Consider the following 21789-nt stretch of genomic DNA (forward strand, 5'->3'; position numbering starts at 1 on the left):
TGCCCAGACACAGTGAGCCTCGGTACCTGGAGGCTGCTCTGTCCAGCAAGCAAGACTTGGAGGGCACTTCCAGATCCCCCCTCTCTCCACTCAGGACCCCTTCCCCCAGCTCTCTGTTCTCCCACTGGACGTGATTCCACTTCCTGATGAGCTCAGTCACGTCTGGCCCCTCCCAGGAGCCAAGAGCCAGCCCCTGTACTCACTGACCCAGGAACCCAGTCACCTGATGCCCCCCCACTCCCAACCTGCCACCCCTCATCTGGCTGCCTCACTCCAGGCCCACAGCCATGCCCATGCTGCCTTATGCCCGCTCCCCACATCTGCTCATCTCCATGCCATTCACAGCTTCACAGACACCCAGGGAGTGGGGGTAGGTGACATGTACATAGTCACCCCAAAGCAGTGGCCAGATTACCCCAGGGGGATCCTGAGCCCAAAGCCTGCCATTGATGGAGGGTGCATCCAGACAACAGGAAATGGGGCCGAGGAAGTTCTGCAGACAGACAGCCATGGTAAAAATGCATCTCCACTCCAAGTCTGTCTCCTGTGAGGCAGGGCGCTGGCTCCTGTTGGTACTCCTACAACAGTGCCAAGTGGGAAAGCAATGAACACCACCGTGGGTGTCCCCATGATCGCCATGCAGCCCTGGCACCTTAGTTAGCATGCACTCTGGTCTTAGGCATCCCATTTTGCTCTGGAGGACACCGAGTGGCCCGAGTTCTCCCAGGTGAAAAATGGTGATGGCTCAGAACACTGGACCTCCCTCCGCTTCCAGGATCAAGCCCAGATTTCTCAGAGCAGCCACGGGCTGCCCTTGACCAGGCCCTGCCCTCCTCGTCACTCTCACTCACTCTAAAATCCACCCCCACACTCCATGCTCCCCACTCTGAGCTAAGGCAACCCCTTCACATTCCACATTCTGTCTTGACCTCACGATGTTCCGCAGAGACATCAGTGATAAAAGAGGGCACGGATCCTTGCCTTTAGGAGCTCATCTCCAGTGGGGGAGGCAGACAATGGAGAGTACATACGTGAGTGTACACTGCATCAGGAGGCAGAGGAGAGAAGACGACCGAGGAGATGGGGAAGGCCAGGAAGGGTGGGCAGTATTAGACGGGGTGGTCAGCCTAAGCTTTATTAGGAAGTTGAGATTCCAGCAAAGCAGGAGATAGAGGGTGAGGCATGCAGGACATGCCTTCCAGGCAGAAGGAACCCCCAGGGGCAGGGTCCCCAGCTCCCTGCTGTGGTTGTAATTAATACGCACGTAGGGCAGGTGGGAAGAATTGACCTGTTCATCGTGTGACCTGCCAGCTGAGCCAGGCAGAGCCCCTGAGCACTGGTTCCCAGACCCCCTGCTGACCACCTGCCTCTGGCTTCTCTTTCTGTCTTCACACCAAGTGACAGCATCACTCAATCCAGACTTTAAGTGTCTGAACTTGAACTTCTAAAAGCTGCTGTGATTCTCGATATTCTTCCCAGGATATGTGGGCAAGACCACGTCCATGCTGTTCCCATGGCCTCCACGTGTGGCTCAGTGCTGACAGCCTTGGAGAATAAAGACCAAGTCCATCAGTGAGTTATAGCATGTGACGAACCACACCGCCACTTAGTGACATAAAACAGCCTTTATTGAGCTTGCACTTCTGCAAAGAGCTGGTTTAGCTGGGGCTCAGCTGGGCAGTTGTTCTGGTCTCAGCAGGTTCTCTCCTATCTGTGCTCAGCCCTGAGCTGGCTTTGCTGATCCTTGTCAAGTGCTGTCACAGGTCTAAGGTCTCAGCCAAACAGCTGGGCTGTCACCCCGATCCCTGGGGCTCCGTCCTCAGGCAGGCTGAGCCAGGCTTTTTCCATGGCAGTGATGGGTATATTGAGAGAGAGGATGAGCACTGGGCGCCCTGAGGGTTAGGCTTGGGAGCTGATGAACCATCTCTTCATTGACCACGGTAAGGGACAAGCCTGGTTCAGAGTTCACAGGGGTGGGGAAACAGATTTCTATTCTCTTGGGAAAAGCTGAGCCTTACATTGTGAGAGGTGAGGATACGAAGAAGGAAGAATAATGGTGGCCATTTTTCGCGATTTACCTTATGCGTTGGGCATCAGAACCACCAGACTCCACGCGGATTAGATCACTTTAATATTTCTTAGAATTTACGTCTTATAACCAAAGGCTTCTAAATGCGGATATAAATCTTGGATACCTCCGCTTCCCTCTCCCATGCCCTCTTTCTCCATTTCTTTGACATCTTCTGGGCCAGGACATCCAGGTGGCAGCCATGAGTGCCAATGTTCTCATGCTGTCTCCTAACGGGTGAAAATGGCACTGATTTTTTTTTTTCCTACCTCAGGGTTTTCAGAAGGCAGACCTCAAGCAAATGAGAAGCACAGAGTCCAAGTGTGTCTCTCTGGTCCTTGGAGGGTGGCCAATACCTTCTTTTCCAGGATCTCTGCTTGACTCTGGCTGGATCAGGGTTGTGGGCCTGGTTCCAAAGTCCACCTGCATCCTAATTTTGAAGTGGGGGTGGAGGGAGGGTTTCAGGCAGGTCCTTGGGCCTTGCCTCTTCTGAAAGCTTCCTGGGATAGGGATAAGGGACAAACTGCCACTCTGTCCCCACGTTTTATTGCTTACTGCTTTTGGAATGTATCATCTATTTATGTGTATATTTATGGTCTGTCTCCCTCCATCAAAGGTCAGGATTTTATCTTTTCCACTGTTGGTCTCCAGCCCTCTGATGCCAAGTGACAAAGGAGTGACTCAGCCAGTCCAAGGGTTAAGGGACCCCTTGGCGTTCCTGGCATTGGAGCTTGTGCCTGCCACAACAGGCCCGGCCAGAGAAGTGCTTGAAGTTTTTCTCGTAGGTGGGCAGGTTCTCTTTGAAGCAGTAGGCATACTGCTTGTCACACTCACAGGCCCTCCACCCACAGAGGCAGCTAGCACCAGGACTAAGGGCACATTCACCTGCAGAGAGACAGAGGGTCATGGGGGCGCTTCCAGCCATCCCCAGGGTTTGGATCTAAGGTTGGGGAGAATGGGGAGTGTGCTGCAAGGGGTCAAGGGTTGAAAACAGAAAGGAGGAGCTCCTGCTGTGGCTCAGCAGGTTAAGGACCTGATGTAGTCTCTGCGAGGATGCAGGTTTGATCCCCGGCCTTGCTCAGTGGGTTAAGGATGCGATATTGCCACAAACTGTGGCTTAGGTTGCAGATGCAGCTCAGGTCCAGTGTGGTGGTGGCTCTGGCATAGGCCTCAGCTGCAGCTCCAATTTGACCTCTGGCCCGGGAACTTCCATATGCCTCAGGTATGGCCCTAAAAATAGAGAGAGAGAGAAACAGAAGATAAAGGAAACAGAAAGGAAAGGAGTCCTTTTCCTTTGTCCCCAAAGCCTTCCCTACCACACCTGGACGTGCCGGGAGGAGATGCCTGCAAGGAAACGAGAGAAGGGGCTGCACAGAGGGGCCCCGGGTCAGTGCCCTTGGACAGTAGACAGGCCAAGGACATGGGACCCATTTTCTCAGATCTCATCTCCCATTTCCAACAGCTCACCTGGCATCTCACTTGAGCATCGCAGGCGTCTTCCCAAAGGAGGCTCTTGATCTAAGTGCTCCCTCCAGCAGCCAAGCCAGTCCTTCACCCACACTCTTTGGCTCCTCCCAGAAAACTAGCAGCCAATCTTGATTCCTCCCCTCCTTTGCCCTTCACATTCTGTCCACCCAAAGCTCCACTGATGTCTCTATGTTTAAAATCATTCATGGTCTGACCTCTTTTCTCCATCTTCCTGGCCATGACCCCAATCCCTGTCATCACCAGCTTTTCCTCCCTAATGAAAGGAAATAGACATGGCCCTTTTTAAAGGCAAATTGACCAGGTTCACAATCCTGCTGAAAGCCCTGCTGTGGTTTCCCACTATGTGGGGAAGACACCCCAAATCCTTGCCATGGGCTCCAAAGCAGGGCAGCCTCTCCATCCTCTCAGTCCTCCACTCTCTTACCTTCACTTTGCTCCAGGAATGCTGGACTCGTTATGTCACATGTCTTGCTCAGTCTTTTTTTCTTCTTTTCTTTTTACGGCTACATCTGCAGCATATGGGTTTCCAGCCCAGGGGTCTAATCAGAGGTGCAGCTGCCGGTCTACACCACCACCATAGCAACACCACATCTGTGAACTGCACCACAGCTTGCAACAATACCAGATCCTTAACCCACTAAGAAAGGCCATGGATCGGACCTGAATCCTCGTGGGACTTCTCTTGCTCAGTCTTGTCGCAGGGCTTTTGCTTTTGCTATTTTCTTTGTCTAAAACTCTTCTTTCCATGATCTTCAAGTGTCTGAATCCATCTCACCCTTGGGTCTTGGCCAAATTTAAATCTTTAGAGAGGCTCTCTCTGACCACCTGAGCTAAAGCTGTCTTCAGCCACTCTCTCTCTCTCATATCCCTGTTTGTTTGAGTCATTGAACTTTTCACAGCTTTTCTCATGTTTGTTTACTTGCTTGTTTCTGTCTCTCATCGACAAAGCATGAGCTCTGTAAGGCTGGAAATTTGTCTGTCTTGTCCCTCCCAGTATTCCAGCATGCAGAATAGATGCTGGCACATAGTATGTGCTCAACAAACCATCATTGAATAAATGCATGAAGGCTCCATGGGCCTTCGGGACTGAGTGTCTGCACTGTGGCTAAGTGACCACTAGATGGGGATCTTTTTATTTAGCAGTCAGAGCTATAGTACCTGTGTGTGTGGTGGTGGTGGGGGGGGGAATGTCTTTTGAGGGTTGGGGGTGAACAAGCGAGGGAGCCAGACTCCCTAGTGTGTTGACCTTGGGCAAGTTAGCTTCAGCATCTCTTATAAAATGGTGATCAATGTTGTGTTAGTTTCGACTAACACAACATTGTAAATCAACCCTAACTTCAATTTTAAAAAATCAATACTGTCAAAAATAAATGATGATGTCTACTTCACAGGATTGTTGTAAGGATTTCATTGTTTCAGATGGAGTGGTCAGGATGTGTCTGGCACATAAATGCTTATTGTTATGACCATGCACCCTTAGCTTCACATGATGGAAAAAGAAGGGCCCTTTTAAGTTGGACCCGTGCTGCCTACAGTCTGTTTGTTTGCCTCTCTCCCTCTCTGAAGTCCGCAATGCCTGCAGGAAGCTGTCCTCCCACATCTCGCTGGAGCCTGGATTTCTCAAGACGCGTTGACACCCACCCTACGCCTCAGCTGTACCTCTCCACTCACTCTCAGGAAATGTGCCAGGGATGGTGCCTGCACCTCCCACTGTTCCTGGCACCTGGGTCACCTTTGCCCTCCCTCTCCTCTGTCAGTGAAAATTCTTCAAGACCTATCAGCCGTGGTTATCAAAAGATTAGCTCTGAAATCCATGAGATCGTTTCTGTTTTATAAATAAGTTCTTATGGGCACCATAGGTGAAACTGTCTGGGGGGAGGGAAGAATTGGGAGCATGGGAATAACATATACTCAACTACTGTATAAAACAGATGATTGGAGTTCCCGCCGTGGCTCGGTGGTAATGAACCTGACTAGCATCCATGAGGACGCAGGTTCAATCCCTGGCCTCGCTCGGTGGGTTAAGGATCTGGCATTGCTGTGAGCTGCAGTGTAGTTTGCAGATGTGGCTTGGATCTGGTGTTGCTGTGGCTGTGGCGTAGGCCGGCAGCTGCAGCTCCCATTCAGACCCCTAGCCTGTGAACTTCCATATGTTGTGGGTGTGGTCATATAAAGCAAAAATAAATAAAATAAATTAAATTAAATAGATGATTAATGAGAACCTAATGGAAAATCTACACAATACTTTTTAATAATCTATATGGGAAAAAAGAATGGATATATTTACATACTGATTCACCTTGCTGTACAACTAAAACTAATACAACATTGTAAGTCAACTATAATCCAATAAAATTATGTTTAAAAAAGACCCATCTTAAATAAATAAATAATAAAAATAAAACATCCAAAAAAAGAAGAAAAAAAAAAGACCCATGAGGGAGTTCCCATCGGGCTCAGTGGTAATGAACCTGACTAGTTTCCCGAGGTCATGGGTTCGATCCCTGGCCCCCTTCATTGGGTTATGTATCCAGCGTTGCCATGATCTATAGGGTAGGTCCCAGATTCGGCTTGGATCCCACGTTGCTGTGGCTGTCATGTAGGCCAGCAGCTGAGGCTCTGATTCGCCCCCTAGCCTGGGAACCTCCATATGCCTCGGTTGTGGCCCTAAAAAGCAAAGTAAAATAAGACCATCAGGCCCTAGCTCCCCCAGGGACGCTCTGAGAGCCCCTGTCCCACCTGTTCCAGGTCTCTCACCTATGCTGTGCCCAGCAGGCCCCTTCCTTTCCTCCCGGGGCAGCCATGGTCTGCAGGGGCCAGTGCTCTTGGGGGTGGTGGGGGCGGTGGGGGGTAGTGCCCACAGCTACCTAGGGGCAGGGTATGGGCCCACCCAACCTCACTTTCCTCCCAAAGGGCCTGGCGCCTCAGGCTGCCTCTCTGGAGACCGGAAGTGGGACCTTCTCACCCTCTCCTCTTTCTGGTCCTCCTCTCTCTCTGTTTATCTCTCTGTTCCTCTCTCCTCCTCCTCCATCAGTTCCTTCTTCCTCTCACATCATCAAACCTCCTTCTTCCTTTCACTCCTCCCTTTCTCACTTTGTCTTCTCGTCCCTTCCAAAGTGTGGAGTATAATTCTCTCCCGATGTTTATTTTACATCTAAGCACCTGCCCAGGCCCCAGGGCTTCAGGAGATCTGGAGCAGTGGTCGGTGGTAGTGGACGTCCCTCAGCCATGGTAGAATCAGCCGGAGGTGGAAAAAGAGGCAGCCCTGGCCAGAGAAACGCCATGATTGGAAGTCCTCGTGTAAAAATCAGCCCCAAATCAGATCCTGCACCCTCTAGTTTGGTGATGGGGAAACTGAGACCCGGAGAGTGGAATTGACAGCTTCAGGCTATTCTTTCTCATTCCATGAAATAGCCTTCCCCTAAGGGAACAAACCAGGTCTCCGTCCCTGCCTGGGCCAACCCAGACCACCCTCCAGGCCTCCAGCCGCCTGCACCCCCTCCCCCGCTTCTGTCCTGGTCTCTAAACCCTCTCCTTGGGGGCTCTCATTTAATCTCAGGGTTCTAAATACCGTCTGAGCACCAAGGGCTCTCCCAGTTCCCACCCCAGCCCAGACGGCTCCCTTAAGCTCTAGAAGTCCGTCTGCTTGTGTTCACCTGACTCCCCCTTGGTTGTCAGATATGCATCCCAAGCCCAACATGACTCAGGCTGGGCTCTTGCTGTGTCTTCAGAGTCTGCTCTGCCCACTCTGCACAGGCGCCTAGAGGCACCCTTATCCATGGCTGCTTAGACCATAAATGCCAGCCTCAGCCTCCCTTTCCCTCAAAGCCCACATCTCATTCATCGGCAGGTCCCATCAACTTACCTCCTAGACCCAGCCAGCTGTCTGACACTTCCCCCCACCCCCACCAATCCACGCAATGGTAGCTTCTCCCTAGCGTGACCGGAACACCCCACTCATGGCTCCCCCTCTTTCTTCCCTGGCTCCCCAACTTCTCTGTTCAGGGGCCAGAGCGATCGATCTATCACTTCCTGCTTTAACCTGCAATTGAAGGGGGGCCCTTACCCCACCACCAGGCCCCATCAAACTCATTTCTGGTGCAATGCCCAGTCTCTGCTCCCCTCCCTCCTGCCTCTACAGCGATGGCTAATGGCCGTTTCCTTAGAGAGGCCTTCCCTGGCCACATAAAGTAGCCATCCTCCCTTCTCGCTGCCACCCCACCCTTTAGGTCCTTGCCTTATTTTAGATGCGTAGAGCACTTGTCACTACCTGAGTGCCCTTCTTTCTGAATATTTTATTAGCCACCTCCTTCCCTTCTCACAAGTTCCTATCAGGAACTCGAATTCTAGTTGAGGGAAGAGTCGATGCCCAAGATAACAGCGAAGTAAACGAGGTGTTGTCAGGTAGAGACAGATGCTGGGAGAGGAAAAGGGTGACGTGTCAGCGAGCAGAGGTGTTGTTGTCAGGAATAAACTCAGTGGCAAAGGAGAGAGATCTTTGCAAGCTACAAATTCCAGGGGTTACCTTGTTCACCCTCACCCTCTGGCAGAGGCAGAAGTCACAGGCTCAGTGATGGAGGTGAGAGCGGTGCCTGTGGCTGGAACCCAGGCTCTGCTGCCCTCCTGCCAGGCTCCTCCCTGCACGCATTTGTGGGTGGAGGGGTCAACACCACTAGTGGATCTTAAAGTCCCTTGCAGATGCCAGGTACTTATGGAAGAGGGGTAACCACCTCCCTGGTTGCCCGAGGGCAGCCTTCGCCACTCGGCAAATCGGCCCCAGGGCTTGGGTTCCAGGCCTTCCTGTGCACTGATCTCGCAGTGACATTTAGAAGCGGGGACAAACCAACTTGTTTTTCTGCTTTTCCTTCTCTGCTCACACCAACTGCATCCCAGAGCAGCTGCTGGTTGCTAGGCAACCTGGGACCAGGCTTGGGTGCAGGATTCCAGAACTGAAGGCTGGGGAGGTAGTTAACCCTTGCAAGGCAGCTCTTTGAACTGCAGTAAAACTAGGGCAGGGGAGCTTTGATCCTCTAAAGGGTTCATGACATTAGCTCAAGGGGAAGCGAATGCAGAGGAGATGCTTCCAAGCAATCTCAACTTCTAGAAGGAATGGCATTAACAAAGCATCTGCTCTGGGTCAGACCTCTGAGTTGGGTTACTTGAGTCAATCCCCAGGATGATCTTATGAAGTGCTGGTAAGTGTCTCCATTTTACAGATGAGGAGACTACGGCCCAGGGTGGTTGTGCAATTATCCAGCTAAAAAACAAAAGGGAAGCTGGGATCCAGGCCCAGCTATGCCTGACTCCAAAGCATGAGCTCTCTCTGGGCCTCTTCGCAAGGAGCATAGAACAGAAAGATCTGGGGCATGACAGAGGGGCAAGCTCCTTCTGCTTTTCTTTGCCCCGGGGGCCAGGGCTGAACATTCTGACATGGAAGCTATAGATAATCACACCGTGTGGCCCCTCAGTCAAGCACATCCCCATGGCCCTCCTGGCAGCCCCATGCCACGGGGGAGGGTGGTGTGAGGCGGGAGCTCTGGCTGGGGTCAGATGACCTGAGTCTGAAACCCAGCTCTTCTTTCCCTGGCTGTGTGATCTTGGCCTTTTCAGTTAACCCCTCTGAGCCTCAGGGTCCTTCTCGATAATGGGAAGAAGAGTGCCCACTGCAAAGGTGCCAAGTGTAAAGCAGCTGTCAGATGCTAAGGAACTCAGTTTTTACTGCACCTATTTGATGAATGAAGAAACTGAGGCCCAGACAACTCCAGCCAGCAGAGTGTTCCAGAGCACTGGGAAGTCTTGAGACACATGGGCTTTCATCTTGCCTATTACTTGGATCAAACCCTTCCCCTCCCTGGGCCTCAGTCTCCCCATTGCTATAGTGAGGGGATGGCTTGGATGATGTCCAAGGGCTCCTCCAGCTCTGGGGAACGCCAGGACAGCAGGGCCTGGGGCTGCTTTGTGCTGTGTCCCTGGTCCTGGCACAGCGCTGGCCCTGGATGGGTACCCAGTGGGTGCTCAGTTGGTACTAGGCAAGCAGATGGATGTGTATAGGCTCATGGGGGTCTCAGCACATATCAGCAGCAGATGCAGGATTAGACACCGGGTCATCCAGCTTCCAGCCCTGTTCCTGGAGACGGGGGCTTGGCAGAGTGGGGGTGGGGATGACAGAGGGTCAGCCTGGCACTCACTGGCTGGGTCAGCTGAGGAGGGGGACACTGGTGGCCTGGTGAGGATGGGGAAGCCAACTCCCTAAGCAAGGTGCTGGACTTGGTGGCCTTGGTCAAGCTTCAGGTGCCACTGCTGCTTGGCTTGGCAAGGGGACAGCATCTGCCCAAAGCACGGCCCAGGTCACAGATTTTCCAGTCCAGCTCCCAGTCCCTGCCCACACCTCCACCACCCAGCATGATGTGCCAAGCAAAGGACACTTCCTGCGCCAGCTCCTGGGGTTCCAGCCTCTGCCCCCAGGTCACTCTCCTCCAACTCCTGGGGTCCCGCCTAGGCTGTGGCTCTGGTCCCCATGTGGGAGGTGGAAGAGGGCTGATAAGGAAGGTTCTCCAGGGGCAAAGTGCCCAGACCAGATGCCCCAGGAATAAGGCTTGCCCACAGGAGCAGTGGAAGAAGGATGGGTCTGGGCCTGGGACCACAGAGCAGGAAGGTCCTTTGTACCTACTGAAATTCCACTTGTCTCCTTTGGTACCATTTGCCCCTTTCCTCGGTCCCTGGACTTTGTGGGGGCATCAAAGGAGAAAGCTCTTTCAGTATATTTTCTCTAAAAGTCATGCCGTTTCAATCATTTTAAGGCTACTCTTGACATGACAGATACTGAGATCAAGATGAAAAGAGGTGAGAAGAAACCAAGCAAAAGCGAAACAGGGAGCCTGGGCTGTGAAGAGTCAGGGGGCTCTTTTCTGCATGCCCTTCCCCCACCAACCAGCAGCCAGGCTCGCCCCCTGCCCCCCACCAGGTCGGGCCAACCAGGATGGGAGGAGGCGGTCGGAAGGCATCATGTGCCCAAGCAAACAACACTCTGGGGACAACCTCCTCCGGTGCCTCTCTCCTGCTCCTCCTCTAGACCTTGACCCCTTCCTAGCTCCTGGATGTGGCTTTGGGGGCCTCACAGAAAAGACACCTTGCGTTGGGCCTGAGGGTGGTCACGCCCAGGGAGCTCCAGCACATGGGCAAATGGGGGTTCCCTTTAGCAGACCCTGCTAAAGCCTCCCCCCCACAACCCCGTCTGCAGGGGTCCGAGCCATTGGCCCACCCCGTTTCAGCGCTCACCCTGGAACCACGGAACCTGCTTCATCCTAACTCTGGGAGTGTCTGGAGCCAGAGCCCTGGGTTGGGGCGCTGGGAGATGAGTGGGAGGGAGGAGGTCCCCTGACCTGGGAGGACACAGGTGGTCTCCAGGACACACTGAGCACTGTGAGTAAAACACAAAGGGAGCATAATGGGTGGTGTAACTCCACAGGGCCAAGCAGAAGGTAAGTCACACGCTCCAAGCAGCATTCAAACCCCCAGCCCTGCTGAATTAATTAATGTCCTTCCGGAGAAGGCAGTGGTCCAGCACCTGTAAACGAATTTGCACTTTAGACCAAACTCGCCCTGTGCACCCCCCTGACCCCAGCAGCCCCAGAACATGCTCTGGGATACCGGGAGCTCTCCATCTGCTGGACACTAGTCCTTGCCACCCCCTGTCCTTTGCCCCTCTCCTTGAATGGCCTCGATGACACGTGGGTTCCCTTCCCCCGTCCCCTCCTGTTTACTTCGGTGTCCCCCACAGCACCTCTCCCAGTGCTTGGCATGCAGTTACCCTGCCCAAATATTTGATAAACTGAAAGACAGCCAAGCTGCTTTGTTAGCACACGGCAGACATCAGGAAGAATGTTCTCAACAGCAACAGCTGCCAAGCGAAGCTGCAAAACTCAATGTTATCTCGAGTCAACAACTATTGATTGAGTATGTGCAATATCCTGGCCAGGTGCTGTGCTCTGTGCCCCGCACCCCGCACTCCAGAGGCTTCTGGAGGCACCACAGCGAGCAGGGAAGACCAGGCAGGGACAGAGCCGGGACCCCCAAGAAAATCTGATTCTGGGAATAGCCACTCTGCATCCCAAAGCACTTGGGAAAAATCTCATTTCCCCAAAGTTCTCTGGGCCCACAAAGCTGATCTCAAAGAAAAGCCCAGCTTCAGGAGTTCCCACTGTGGTACAGTGGGTTAAGAATTTGACTGCAGCAGGGGCACGGGTTCGATTCCCAGCCAGGTGCAGGTGTTTCTGCAGCTGCAGCTTGGATACAATCCCTAGAGAACTTCCATATGCTGTGGATGCAGCCATAAATTAATACGGAAGGAAGGAGGGAAGGCAGACCCAGGTTCAAAGACATTCTTTACAGAGAAGGCAACTCACAGACCACGGTCCGGCTGACTATGTGGAATTGGTAGCCGTTCAACACGGGCTGGCAGCCGAGCTGTTTCAGCCTCTCATAGCAGCAGTCATGGGCCAGGCAGCACCTGGGGGCCAGACGGAGGGAGGTGAGGGGCTTTCCTCAGTGTGGCCCCGGGGAAGCAGCTGGAACGGACCCCCTGGCCTCCTCCCCAGGGTGAGAAGGTGCAGAAGGCAGGCAGGGAAATGCCTGATAAGATGAAGAATCGTAAAAAGCCCCTTCTGTACCCACTGCTATCTCCTGAGCGCCTCGCAGTAACCCTGTGATGTGCAATCGTTGTCCCCATTTTATTCCTTGTCCCCATTTCACAGAGGAGGAGATGACACGCTGAGGTGAATTTCCCCAAATCAAAGGGCTGGTAAATGACAGTCAGGACACATCTGGGTCCCGGGGACTCAGTCATTCATGTAAGGGCTTTCGACTGAGCCCTGACTCTGTGCCCTACCCTGGGAGAGGCTCTGAGGGGACAAGGGTCAGCACATCACACGTGACCCTTCTGTCCTTGCTCTCTCGATGCTCAGAGGTGGCCAGGAGGCTGGGGGGAGGGGAGGACACATGGCAGGAGAGCAAACAGCTGGGGGACCGCCTTGGCCCACTTTCTCAACCAAGTTGGAGTGTCAGGAACACACAGACCGGGGACCGGAATCTAAGATATAAAAAGGAGCGGCCTCTGGCCAGTGCCCTGGGCTGGACGCCCAGTCTTCCTCGCTCACCAACCCCATCCCCATCCGCATGTGGGCTCTTGGCCACTTGTCATCTCTGGCACATAGTGTTGAAATTCTCATCAGCCTTAGGACTTGGGAGGAGAGGCACAGAGCGTCAAAGGGCCTGGACTTTGAAAAAGCAAGTCCTAGGAGTTCCCATCGTGGCTCAGTGGTTAACGAATCCAGCTAGGAACCATGAGGTTGCGGGTTCGATCCCTGGCCTTACTCAATGGGTTAAGATCCCGCGTTGCTGTGAGCTGTGGTGTAGGTTGCAGACGCGGCTCGGATCCCGCATTGCTGCGGCTCTGGCGTAGGCTGGCGGCTACAGCTCCAATTAGACCCCTAGCCTGGGAACCTCCACATGCCATGGATGTGGCCCTAGAAAAGGCAAAAAGATAAAAAATAAATAAATAAATAAAACAAGCAAGTCCTGGTTCAAATGCTGACCCTGTCACGCAGGGGCTGTGTGGCTTTGGGCTCTGTCTGTTTGTTTAGTGGGTCCTCCCCCTCATTGCCGTATGGGGATGATGGCATGGCCTTGGCCTTGGAGGATGAAACAATCCCAGGGCTCAGCACATGACAGGCATCTCATCATGGTCAGGTCCCTTCCAGGGCCCCGGGGTCCTTCCAGCTGAAATATTCTGTGGTCTCGTAAGCGCAACCCAGAGGAGTCAAGCTCTGGGGGTGATACTCAGGCCCCGCGGTGGGGGCGTGTTTATCCAGACTACGGCGAGAGTGGCCAAGAACATCTTGCTTCTTGTTTCTTCAAATAAAACAGACACACAAAGCATCCTGTTTCCTACGTCCCCGTTCCCTCCCCGATTATACCAATCTCCACTTTTTCTGGGCACTCACACTCCCCCACCCCCATCCTTAGACGGACGCCCTGGCAGCCGAGTTTGTGCCATGTGTCCTCATGCAGATGGACAATGCTTCCAAACCGGGCCACTCAGATTCTCTCTCCTGGAATACGGAATCAGAACTGGGTGACAGCGGGTCAGTCGTGCTGCACCTGTAATCCTAAGACCTTGGGGGGCTGAGAGAAGAAGGCTGTGTTTGCCATGAGGGATGAGAACCAAAAACCTTTTTAGAGCTCTGAGCAGGGCTGACCACATGCTCTGCAAAGCCTGGTGCCACACGAAAACGCAGGGCTCCCTGTTCAAACATTACGAAGCATTTCCAGATGGTGCCTGCAGAGCAGTCAACCACAGGCGGGGCCTGAGGAACGTGGCCCTAGGCAGCCCCAGTTGCTCCAGGCCTCCTCTCTCTCCCATCCGTTTCTTTCTGGTGCTCAGGCTCACCAGAATTGGTTTCGGGTCTTTGCAATGCAAGTCCTAACACCCCCCCTCTCTCCAAGCCTGGATTTCAACACAAGTCAAAGGTCAGGAGGCTGGGAGCCGTGGCAGTCACCTGTCAGTGTCATCCACAGGGGTCCCTTTGCCCCCAAGCCCACAGTAGCATCCATATCCATATCATTCAGTAATATGAGAAGAGGGCACTCCACCCTGTGATGTGTTTGACCATCCTTTGAAACTGCCAGAAGCTGCTCTGGGTGGGGGCCAGCACTGCCAAGGAGAAAATAAGGGGAAGAAGAGAAGGCACGATGAGAACGATGCTGCTTCTGGTCTCCGCACCAGAGCGCTGAGCATTCGGAACGAGGAGACCCCTGAATGAGGTGCCTGGGCATAGCCCCTTTAATGCGGGAGAAGACCGGTTCAGAGCTGCCACTTCACACGGCTAGCTTCTTGCCGGCCCAGGATGAGAACCCAGCTTCCAGGATATTCAGGACAATACTGTCAACTCCAGTCTTCCCCTCAAGGTAAAAAACCACCATTCCAGGAAGGTCTGATGTGAAACAGGAATGAGAAGCGTTCAAAGCCAGAAATGCCAGTCCCTGCAAATGTATTGGGCATTTACAATCTCACAGGAGAAAAAATTACTTCTGAGGTAGAAAAGGTTGCCCTCTATCCACTCTTTTATTTTAATGGCAAGTAATGCTTAGGTAAGTGAAGAGAAACACACACACAGATGTTTGCTGCAGCATTATTTGTGATATCAAAAAATTGGAAACTACCCACATGCCCACTGACAGGGAGATAATAACTAAATGATATCTTGAAAACATACTACTTTTAATAGCAATATCACTAGGCAATGACATTGAGGAAGTAGGTGGAGGGAAAAAAAACAGGCAACATTTATTTTAAATACTTTATGCTGTCTGATATATATATTTTTACAATGCACATGTATGACTTTTCTACTGGAATTTTTTTTTTGTTCCTGCCCACAGCATGTGGACGTTCCCAGGCCAGGAACTGAACCTGCACCACAGCAGAGACCCAAGTCACTGCAGTGACAACACTGGATCCTTAACCTACTGCACCACAAGGGAACTCCGTCTATTGGAATGATTGACATATAGGTGTGCAAAGATCTGGAAGAATGTATATCAAATTCTTAAAGAGTGGTTATATCATGGTGTAGGAAAAAGATTAGGGTTTGGGAAGGATAAGATGGGGCTTTATCTCGTGACTCTGCACTTAGTTGTTTTACTTTTTAATTATAAGCATATATTAATTTTACAATAAAATATGAATTTGCAGAAGAATACCAAAGATGGGGGATTGGGAAAAATTTCCCAGGAGGCTTCCCATCTTGTACTGTGATTTTGGATGCCTCGTGGTCACAAAGCACCATAGAGAAGGCTGAAGTGGGGGTGGGGGTGGTCTCTGCTGCCCAAGCAGCCCCTGGGGAGAGGTGGGACTACACTCAGCCATTGCTCTTGGGGTACACTGTGGGGGCTACAGAAGTGGCCCTTTCTATATATGGGTCCCACCTCTAACACCATGATCTTGAAAACTGTAAATTTCATCACTAAGGGAACTGGGAACCCCATTTTTGTCATTTTGACTTAGGGATCTAAAAGTTATTGCTTCACAGCTGAGACAGATAGAACAATGGATTTGAGCAAATCTCTACGCAACAAATCAAACCAAAGAGTCAAAGAGTTTTCCAACGGACCCAACACTGTTTCCTGGTAAGCTCTTTTTTACTTTGCAGAGGTATGTAATCTGATCTCCTGGTAGCGTTGACTTATAATTACTAATTATTCCATCAGTCACCTTAAGAATGCCCTTCTGATGAGAATCAATCATTCCTAGGTTAGCTAGACATATGGCCGTGTTTTGTTCTAGAACCCACACGACTTTAAATAAAGGCAACTAGCATCCAAAGGAAAAAAAAAAGACTCCTAAATGGTATGAGTGATGAACAGTCAATTGCCCTCTCTCTCGGCAAATGATTAGCAACCTCTGATTTCCTAGACGTCCTATGAGATCCCAGGCTCAGGATCAACCCATTTTGCAGAAGAATCAGAAGCTGGAGGACTCTGGCTGGGACCTGTTCCCCTGCTGATGCTGTTTTGAGGGACACCTGACTTGCCTCCCCCCCACCATGCCACCTGAGAAGGGGCCACGGACACACAGACAGGAGGACAGGGGCCTGGAGCTCTCACAGCTGTTACTGCTTACGACAGGAGGCAAAGACGAGAACCCCAAAGACCTTCATTCCTGGGGAGACCAGGGGGTCCAAGGCAGTATAATCACACCTTCCTCTGCTTTCAAGGGCTCTGCCTGCTGAACTTCTGCGTGGGGAGAAATAACCAGAATGAGGGTGTGAAACCATCCACCATCCACCAACCACCATGGATGTGAGAAACCCCCAGCCACAGCACAAGCCTTCAAAAACCCTCAGGGGAGGGCTCAGCGCAAAGAGATCTTTTTCAAACCTAATTACCTCTGCATAGGATACCCCCTCGGGTATTTAGGCCTAAATATAAAGATAAGAGGCGTTCAATTGTTTGAAAAATGCAAGTTGGTTGTTGTTTTAATTTCTTTCTTTGGCAACACGGTCCCTTCATTTTTTTCTTTTTTTTTTTTTCCTCTTTTGAGGAGTCAGTATTTCCTCTGTTCCCAAGTTCACAGGCAAATGCTATGTGGTTCGTGACGGAAACGCAATGAGGGAAAGTCTAACCATTTTCAAGGCACTCCCCTTTGTTTTCTCTCCCTGTCACTCTGGAACCTTATGCATAAACTGAACTCCTCTAAATCTCTGTTTCCTTTCCTGAAGAGTGAGACTAAAACTGCCTATCAGTAATTTCAACTATTTATTAAGAAATTAGTTGGAATCTAGGGGAAACAAAAGATACAAATGAACTTATTTACAAAACAGAAAAAGAGTCACAGACATAGAAAACAAATTTATGGTTACCAAAGAGGAAGGCGGGGGAAGGACAAATTTGGAGTTGGGGATTAACAGATACATGCTCCTATATATAAAATAGATAAATGACAAGGCATAGCACAGAGAACCATAATTAATATCTTGTAATAACCTAAAACAGAAAAGAATCTGAAAAAGAATATATATATGTGTGTGTATATAACTGAATCACTTTGCTGTACACCTGCAACTAACATTATAAATCAATTACCCTTCAATTTTTTTAAAAAAAAGAAGAAAAAAACCACTTAGCAGATCACTGCATCCCAAGAATTTATTTTAATTAATTTATTTATTTATATATTTTTCTATTTAGAGCCTAGGGTTGATAGATGGAAGTTCCCAGTCTAGGGGTCGAATCAGAGCTGTAGCTGCCAGGCTACACCAACAGCCACAGCAATGCAGGATCTGAACTGCACCTTTGACCTACACCACAGCTCACAGCAACGCCAGATCCTTAACCCACTGAGTGAGGCCAGGGATCGAACCTGCATCCTCATAGTCAGATTCGTTAACTGCTGAGCCACAACGGGAGCTCCTAATTTTATTTCTAATAAAGTAAATTCTTTGCTAAAAAAAAAAAAAAAGAAATGAGTAAATGTCAGGTGCAATTTTCTTTAAGGGCTTCATGAGTGTGACATTATTTCATTCTCCCAATAACTTGAGAGGCTCTTTTCATCAGTTTAGAGGTGAAGAAGCTGAGGCCCAGAGAGTTTGGATAACTTCCTCCTGCTCACACAGTCCCCTGCTGCACAGACTTGTGGGGACCCACTGAAATAATGCAAGTAAAACTGCTGGGCACTATAACATGCTGTCCAGGAGAACACACCCTTCGTATCAGCAATAGCAATGGGAATGGCGTATGTAGCACACACACTTCCCACAGGACAGCAGAAGGTAACGTGGCTTCAGGGTCCCACCACCTTATGTGGAACCCCCACTGACTGGTCAACTGCTCTCTTTAAATACAAGGGGTTTTTAATGTTCCTCCTCAAAAATCAGGCTAAATCTGATAACACCAGGACTTGGTGAATGAACAATAGCTCAATGGAGCCTAGAGGGTTTGGCAGGTAGAGAGCTTCAGCTAGAAAATTTCCAGGAAAATTGCAAAATGAGGGTCCTGCTGCAGCATCCTAGGAGGGGTCATCAGGTGCCTTTGCTATTTTTGCCCTCCCTGGCAAGATTCTGGTGGATGCTGCGAGGCTGGGCCCTGACCAGGCCTGGTCCCAGCCAGCTTTCACTTCAGATGCTGCAAGGGATGTTTTTAAATGAGGTTCCATCTTTCCAGGCTGGCTTTCTTTTTCTCTTTTGAGTGTGAAAAAATAACCATGATGGTTTCGCCCAATGATGAAGGGACTCATATCTTTCAAAAGAGTAGGGGATGACACTTTGGAGAAACAAAGAAAGGGACCTGGGTACAGTACCAGTAATGAGCTAGCACAGACTCTTATGAAACACCAACTGTATGTTTTTCTAATGAGACAAGATCCCGGCCTGGGGACAGACTCCAAGCTGGCTGGAGAGACCAAATAGGTAAATTTAGACCATATATAGATTAAAAGCCCCATGTGCATAGCAATTCTATGTTTGGCTCTCCTTGTTTCCTGAATGCTGGGCAAAGTCTCTAGCAGGTCCCCTTTAAGGGATGGGACATCAGCTGTTCCTGACACTCACTCACCTGAAATTGCCTCTGCTGCAGGGACTGTCTGGTCAAAGGCAGTGACCTTGCTGGGGGGATGGCAGGGGTCGGGGTGGAGGGTGAGTAGCCCCTGGCCGAGGTGGCAACTTAAAGGGCCACCCCCAGGATGTTGAGAAAAGGGGTCTCTTGTGAACTGTTGGTGGGAATGTAAATTGGTACAGCCACTGTGGAAAACCATATGGTGTTTCCTCAAAAAATTCAAAGAAGAACTACCATATGATTCAATAATTCCACTTCTGGGTATTTATCCAAAGAAAACAAAACTCTCATTCAGAAAGACATAGGGACCCCTATATCCACTGCAGCATTATTTATAATAGCCAAGATATGAAAGCAAACTAAGCGTCCACTGACAATAAAGATGTGAGATATATATACAATTAAATATATATTCTGTGGAATATTACTCAGCCATAAAGAATACAGTTTTGCCATTTGCAACAACATGGATGAGCCCAATGGGTATTATGCCAAGTGAAATAAGTCATACAGAGAAAGACAAATACCATATGAGTTCACTTAAAGGTGATAGCTAAAAAAACAAAACAAACAAATAAAACAAAACAGAAATGGAGTCACAGATATAGAGGACAAACAGGTGGTTGCCAGAGGGGAGGAGGGGAGGGAGGGGTCTGATGAAATAGGTGAAGGGGATTAAGAGGTACAGATTACCAGCTATAAAATAAGTCATGGGCTAGGAACCATGAGGTCGCGGGTTCGATCTCTGGCCTTGCTCAGTGGGTTAAGGATCTGGCGTTACCATGAGCTGTAGTGTAGGTCACAGACGCAGCTCGGATCCTGCGTTGCTGTGGCTGTGCATAGGCCGGTGGCTACAGCTCTGATTCGACCCCTAGCCTGGGAACCTCCATATGTCACGGATGCGGCCCTCAAAAGACAAAAGACAACAACAACAAAAAAGTCATTGGTCTGCAATATACAGCATAAGGAATGTTGTTAGTAATACTGTAATAATTTTGTATAGTGACAGATGGTTAATGGCCTTATGTGGTGCTTGTTTCATAGTATATTTTGTCACTCACTATGGTGTACACTTGAAGTTCACATGTCAATTATACTTCAATTAAAAAAAAGATAAAGGGCCACCAGCCCCCCTTGCCTTGTCAAGACAGCTCTGAAAGGCCATCCCAGGTCCAGAGCTTCCTGGGGGACCAGATGTGGCCTCAGCAACTGCCTCTGTGTATCGGCTTCTCCCTCTCCCCCGTCTTGCATTGTTCACATCCCACAGGTGTCTCTCCAGGGAGCCTCTGGCGATGCACTTCTCCATCTCAGAGTCTGTGTCCTGGGAGGCCAAGCTAAGTCCGTGAAGAGTGACAAGCATGGCTCTACTGGTCGTGCCAATCAATGCCTTTGAGCTCAGAGGAAGGAGCAGTGGACTCATCTCCAAAAGGAAGGAAGCATGTGAGGGGGGCCTGAATGACCTGGCCGGGGTCCCAGCCCAGATCTCTTGCCTGTGTGGCATTTGAAGGTTACTCAGCTTTTTCACAGACACTGACCTACATAGCTGTGACTTAGGCAAGGCAGACATGGTTCTCTCCTTTTGACTAATTGCTCGTGGGAGCTTTGGCACAGGCTGAATCAAAGCCAAGAGGACAGGGCAGAGGCCGGAGACTTGATGAGGGGGAGACACGCTAGGGGGCAAGGCCATGACTCCTACGTCAGCCTCTAGGACAGCAGCCAACAAGTTGGCAGGTCCGTAAGAGCTCCTTTCTCAGACCCACGCATTCATCTTCCGTGGACAGTGATGAAACATCGATTGGCTTTTTTCCTCATGGAGAAAATAAGCAGCCAAGAGCCTGCAAGATCCATGAGTCAGGAAGGTCATTCTATGTTGTTCACCTCAAGTCTAAGCAGCGCACTGCCTGGTACAAACTAGCACTAAAGACAATGACGTTTGGTAAGATGTGTATCACATGTATACTCTACCGTGCACAGTTTCTGGGCACGTCACATATACTCACTAAGTCCTCATATCCCCCAGCTAGATAAGTACTGCTATGATCCTCCTTTTGTAGATAAAGAGAACTAGGCATGGAGAGAGAGGCAGGAGTAAATATTTGAGGAATGAAGGAATGATTAGAGTCCTATCATGCTTCAAGTCACAGAAATGAACACAAAACTACAATGCCTGGAGGACCAGAATGGGGTTAAGCATGGTGCATGGACAACCACCTTGAATCCTCTTTGAATCCTCCCAAAGAGGCAGAGATGATCAAGCCCAGGTCATGGTTGAGGGACTAGAGACTGGCAGAGGTTAGGTACTTTGCCCTGCAAATTGACAGAGCCAGGACTTAGTCCAGGTGCGTCTGACTCCAAGACAGCAACCCCTAACCCCTCACCACTTCTCTTGCTTACCTGTGGGTTGGTGTGACAAGCATCTTAGTTACCCAAAACACAGCTGGGGAAACGAAAGCAAAGATGACCCCAAGCCTCCAGACACATGTTTGTATGCTCTTATTTTAGACGAAATTCTAGCAAGGTATCAACCTCTTTTTCTCAGACCTGGAAGTTGAACAGGTCTGAAAAAAAAGAGTGGCTGCTCTTAGTAGGAAGGTGAGGGAGAGAGGGGACCGATTGAAATGGTAGCAAGCGGTGGAGTGCTGGGCAGATGGCTCCAGCGCAGGGACTGACCTCTGGGCACTGAGAAAAGGTTGCATTGTGCAGAGACGGCCACTTCCTGGCAGAGCCACTGTTGTTCCCTGAGCCTTTGTGTTTTCATCTGGAGGTGGAGGCAATAATCCTGCCCCCACCACCACCACCCCCACGGATTGCCAGCAAGATTCAACAAGTCCCTGATGGCGAAAGCTCTTGATCAACAGTAGCCAAGGTGAGTTACTATGTTTGATATGTTTCACTGAAGGACACTGGGAAGTTGGCAATACACTTCTGGAGGTTTTCCAATAATATGGGGAAATAATTTTTTTTTTAATTGCTGTACTTCGAGGGGTGAATTTCATTATCTGGAAACTTCTCTCCTGCACTCCTTTCAAGAAGCTGATTCGTTAAGCGGCATGATGAACTGTGCCAGCCTTTTGGCCTCTTTACCAGAGGATCCACCCAGCTTACCTTTTCCCTGAAGGTTATCC

The 21789-nt window shown here is 50.4% G+C and overlaps 1 protein-coding gene across 1 annotated transcript; it reads right to left on the bottom strand.

The window, feature by feature from the left end:
• Nucleotides 1-1109: 1109 nt before the first annotated feature.
• On the bottom strand, nt 1110-16628 carry PLA2G2C (phospholipase A2 group IIC). Its single transcript, XM_084958961.1, is given in 5 exon segments — nt 1110-2953; nt 11962-12065; nt 14113-14174; nt 14176-14267; nt 16236-16628. Coding segments are annotated over 5 exon segments (621 nt in total). The 5' UTR covers nt 16411-16628; the 3' UTR covers nt 1110-2765.
• Between the last annotated feature and the right edge of the window lie 5161 nt (nt 16629-21789).

Source organism: Sus scrofa, chromosome 6 (assembly GCF_054392235.1).
Source record: "Sus scrofa isolate SSC_HxYL_T2T_F1_AM1 chromosome 6, Sscrofa_HxYL_maternal_Yorkshire_Landrace_v2.0, whole genome shotgun sequence".
Taxonomy (NCBI): domain Eukaryota; kingdom Metazoa; phylum Chordata; class Mammalia; order Artiodactyla; family Suidae; genus Sus; species Sus scrofa.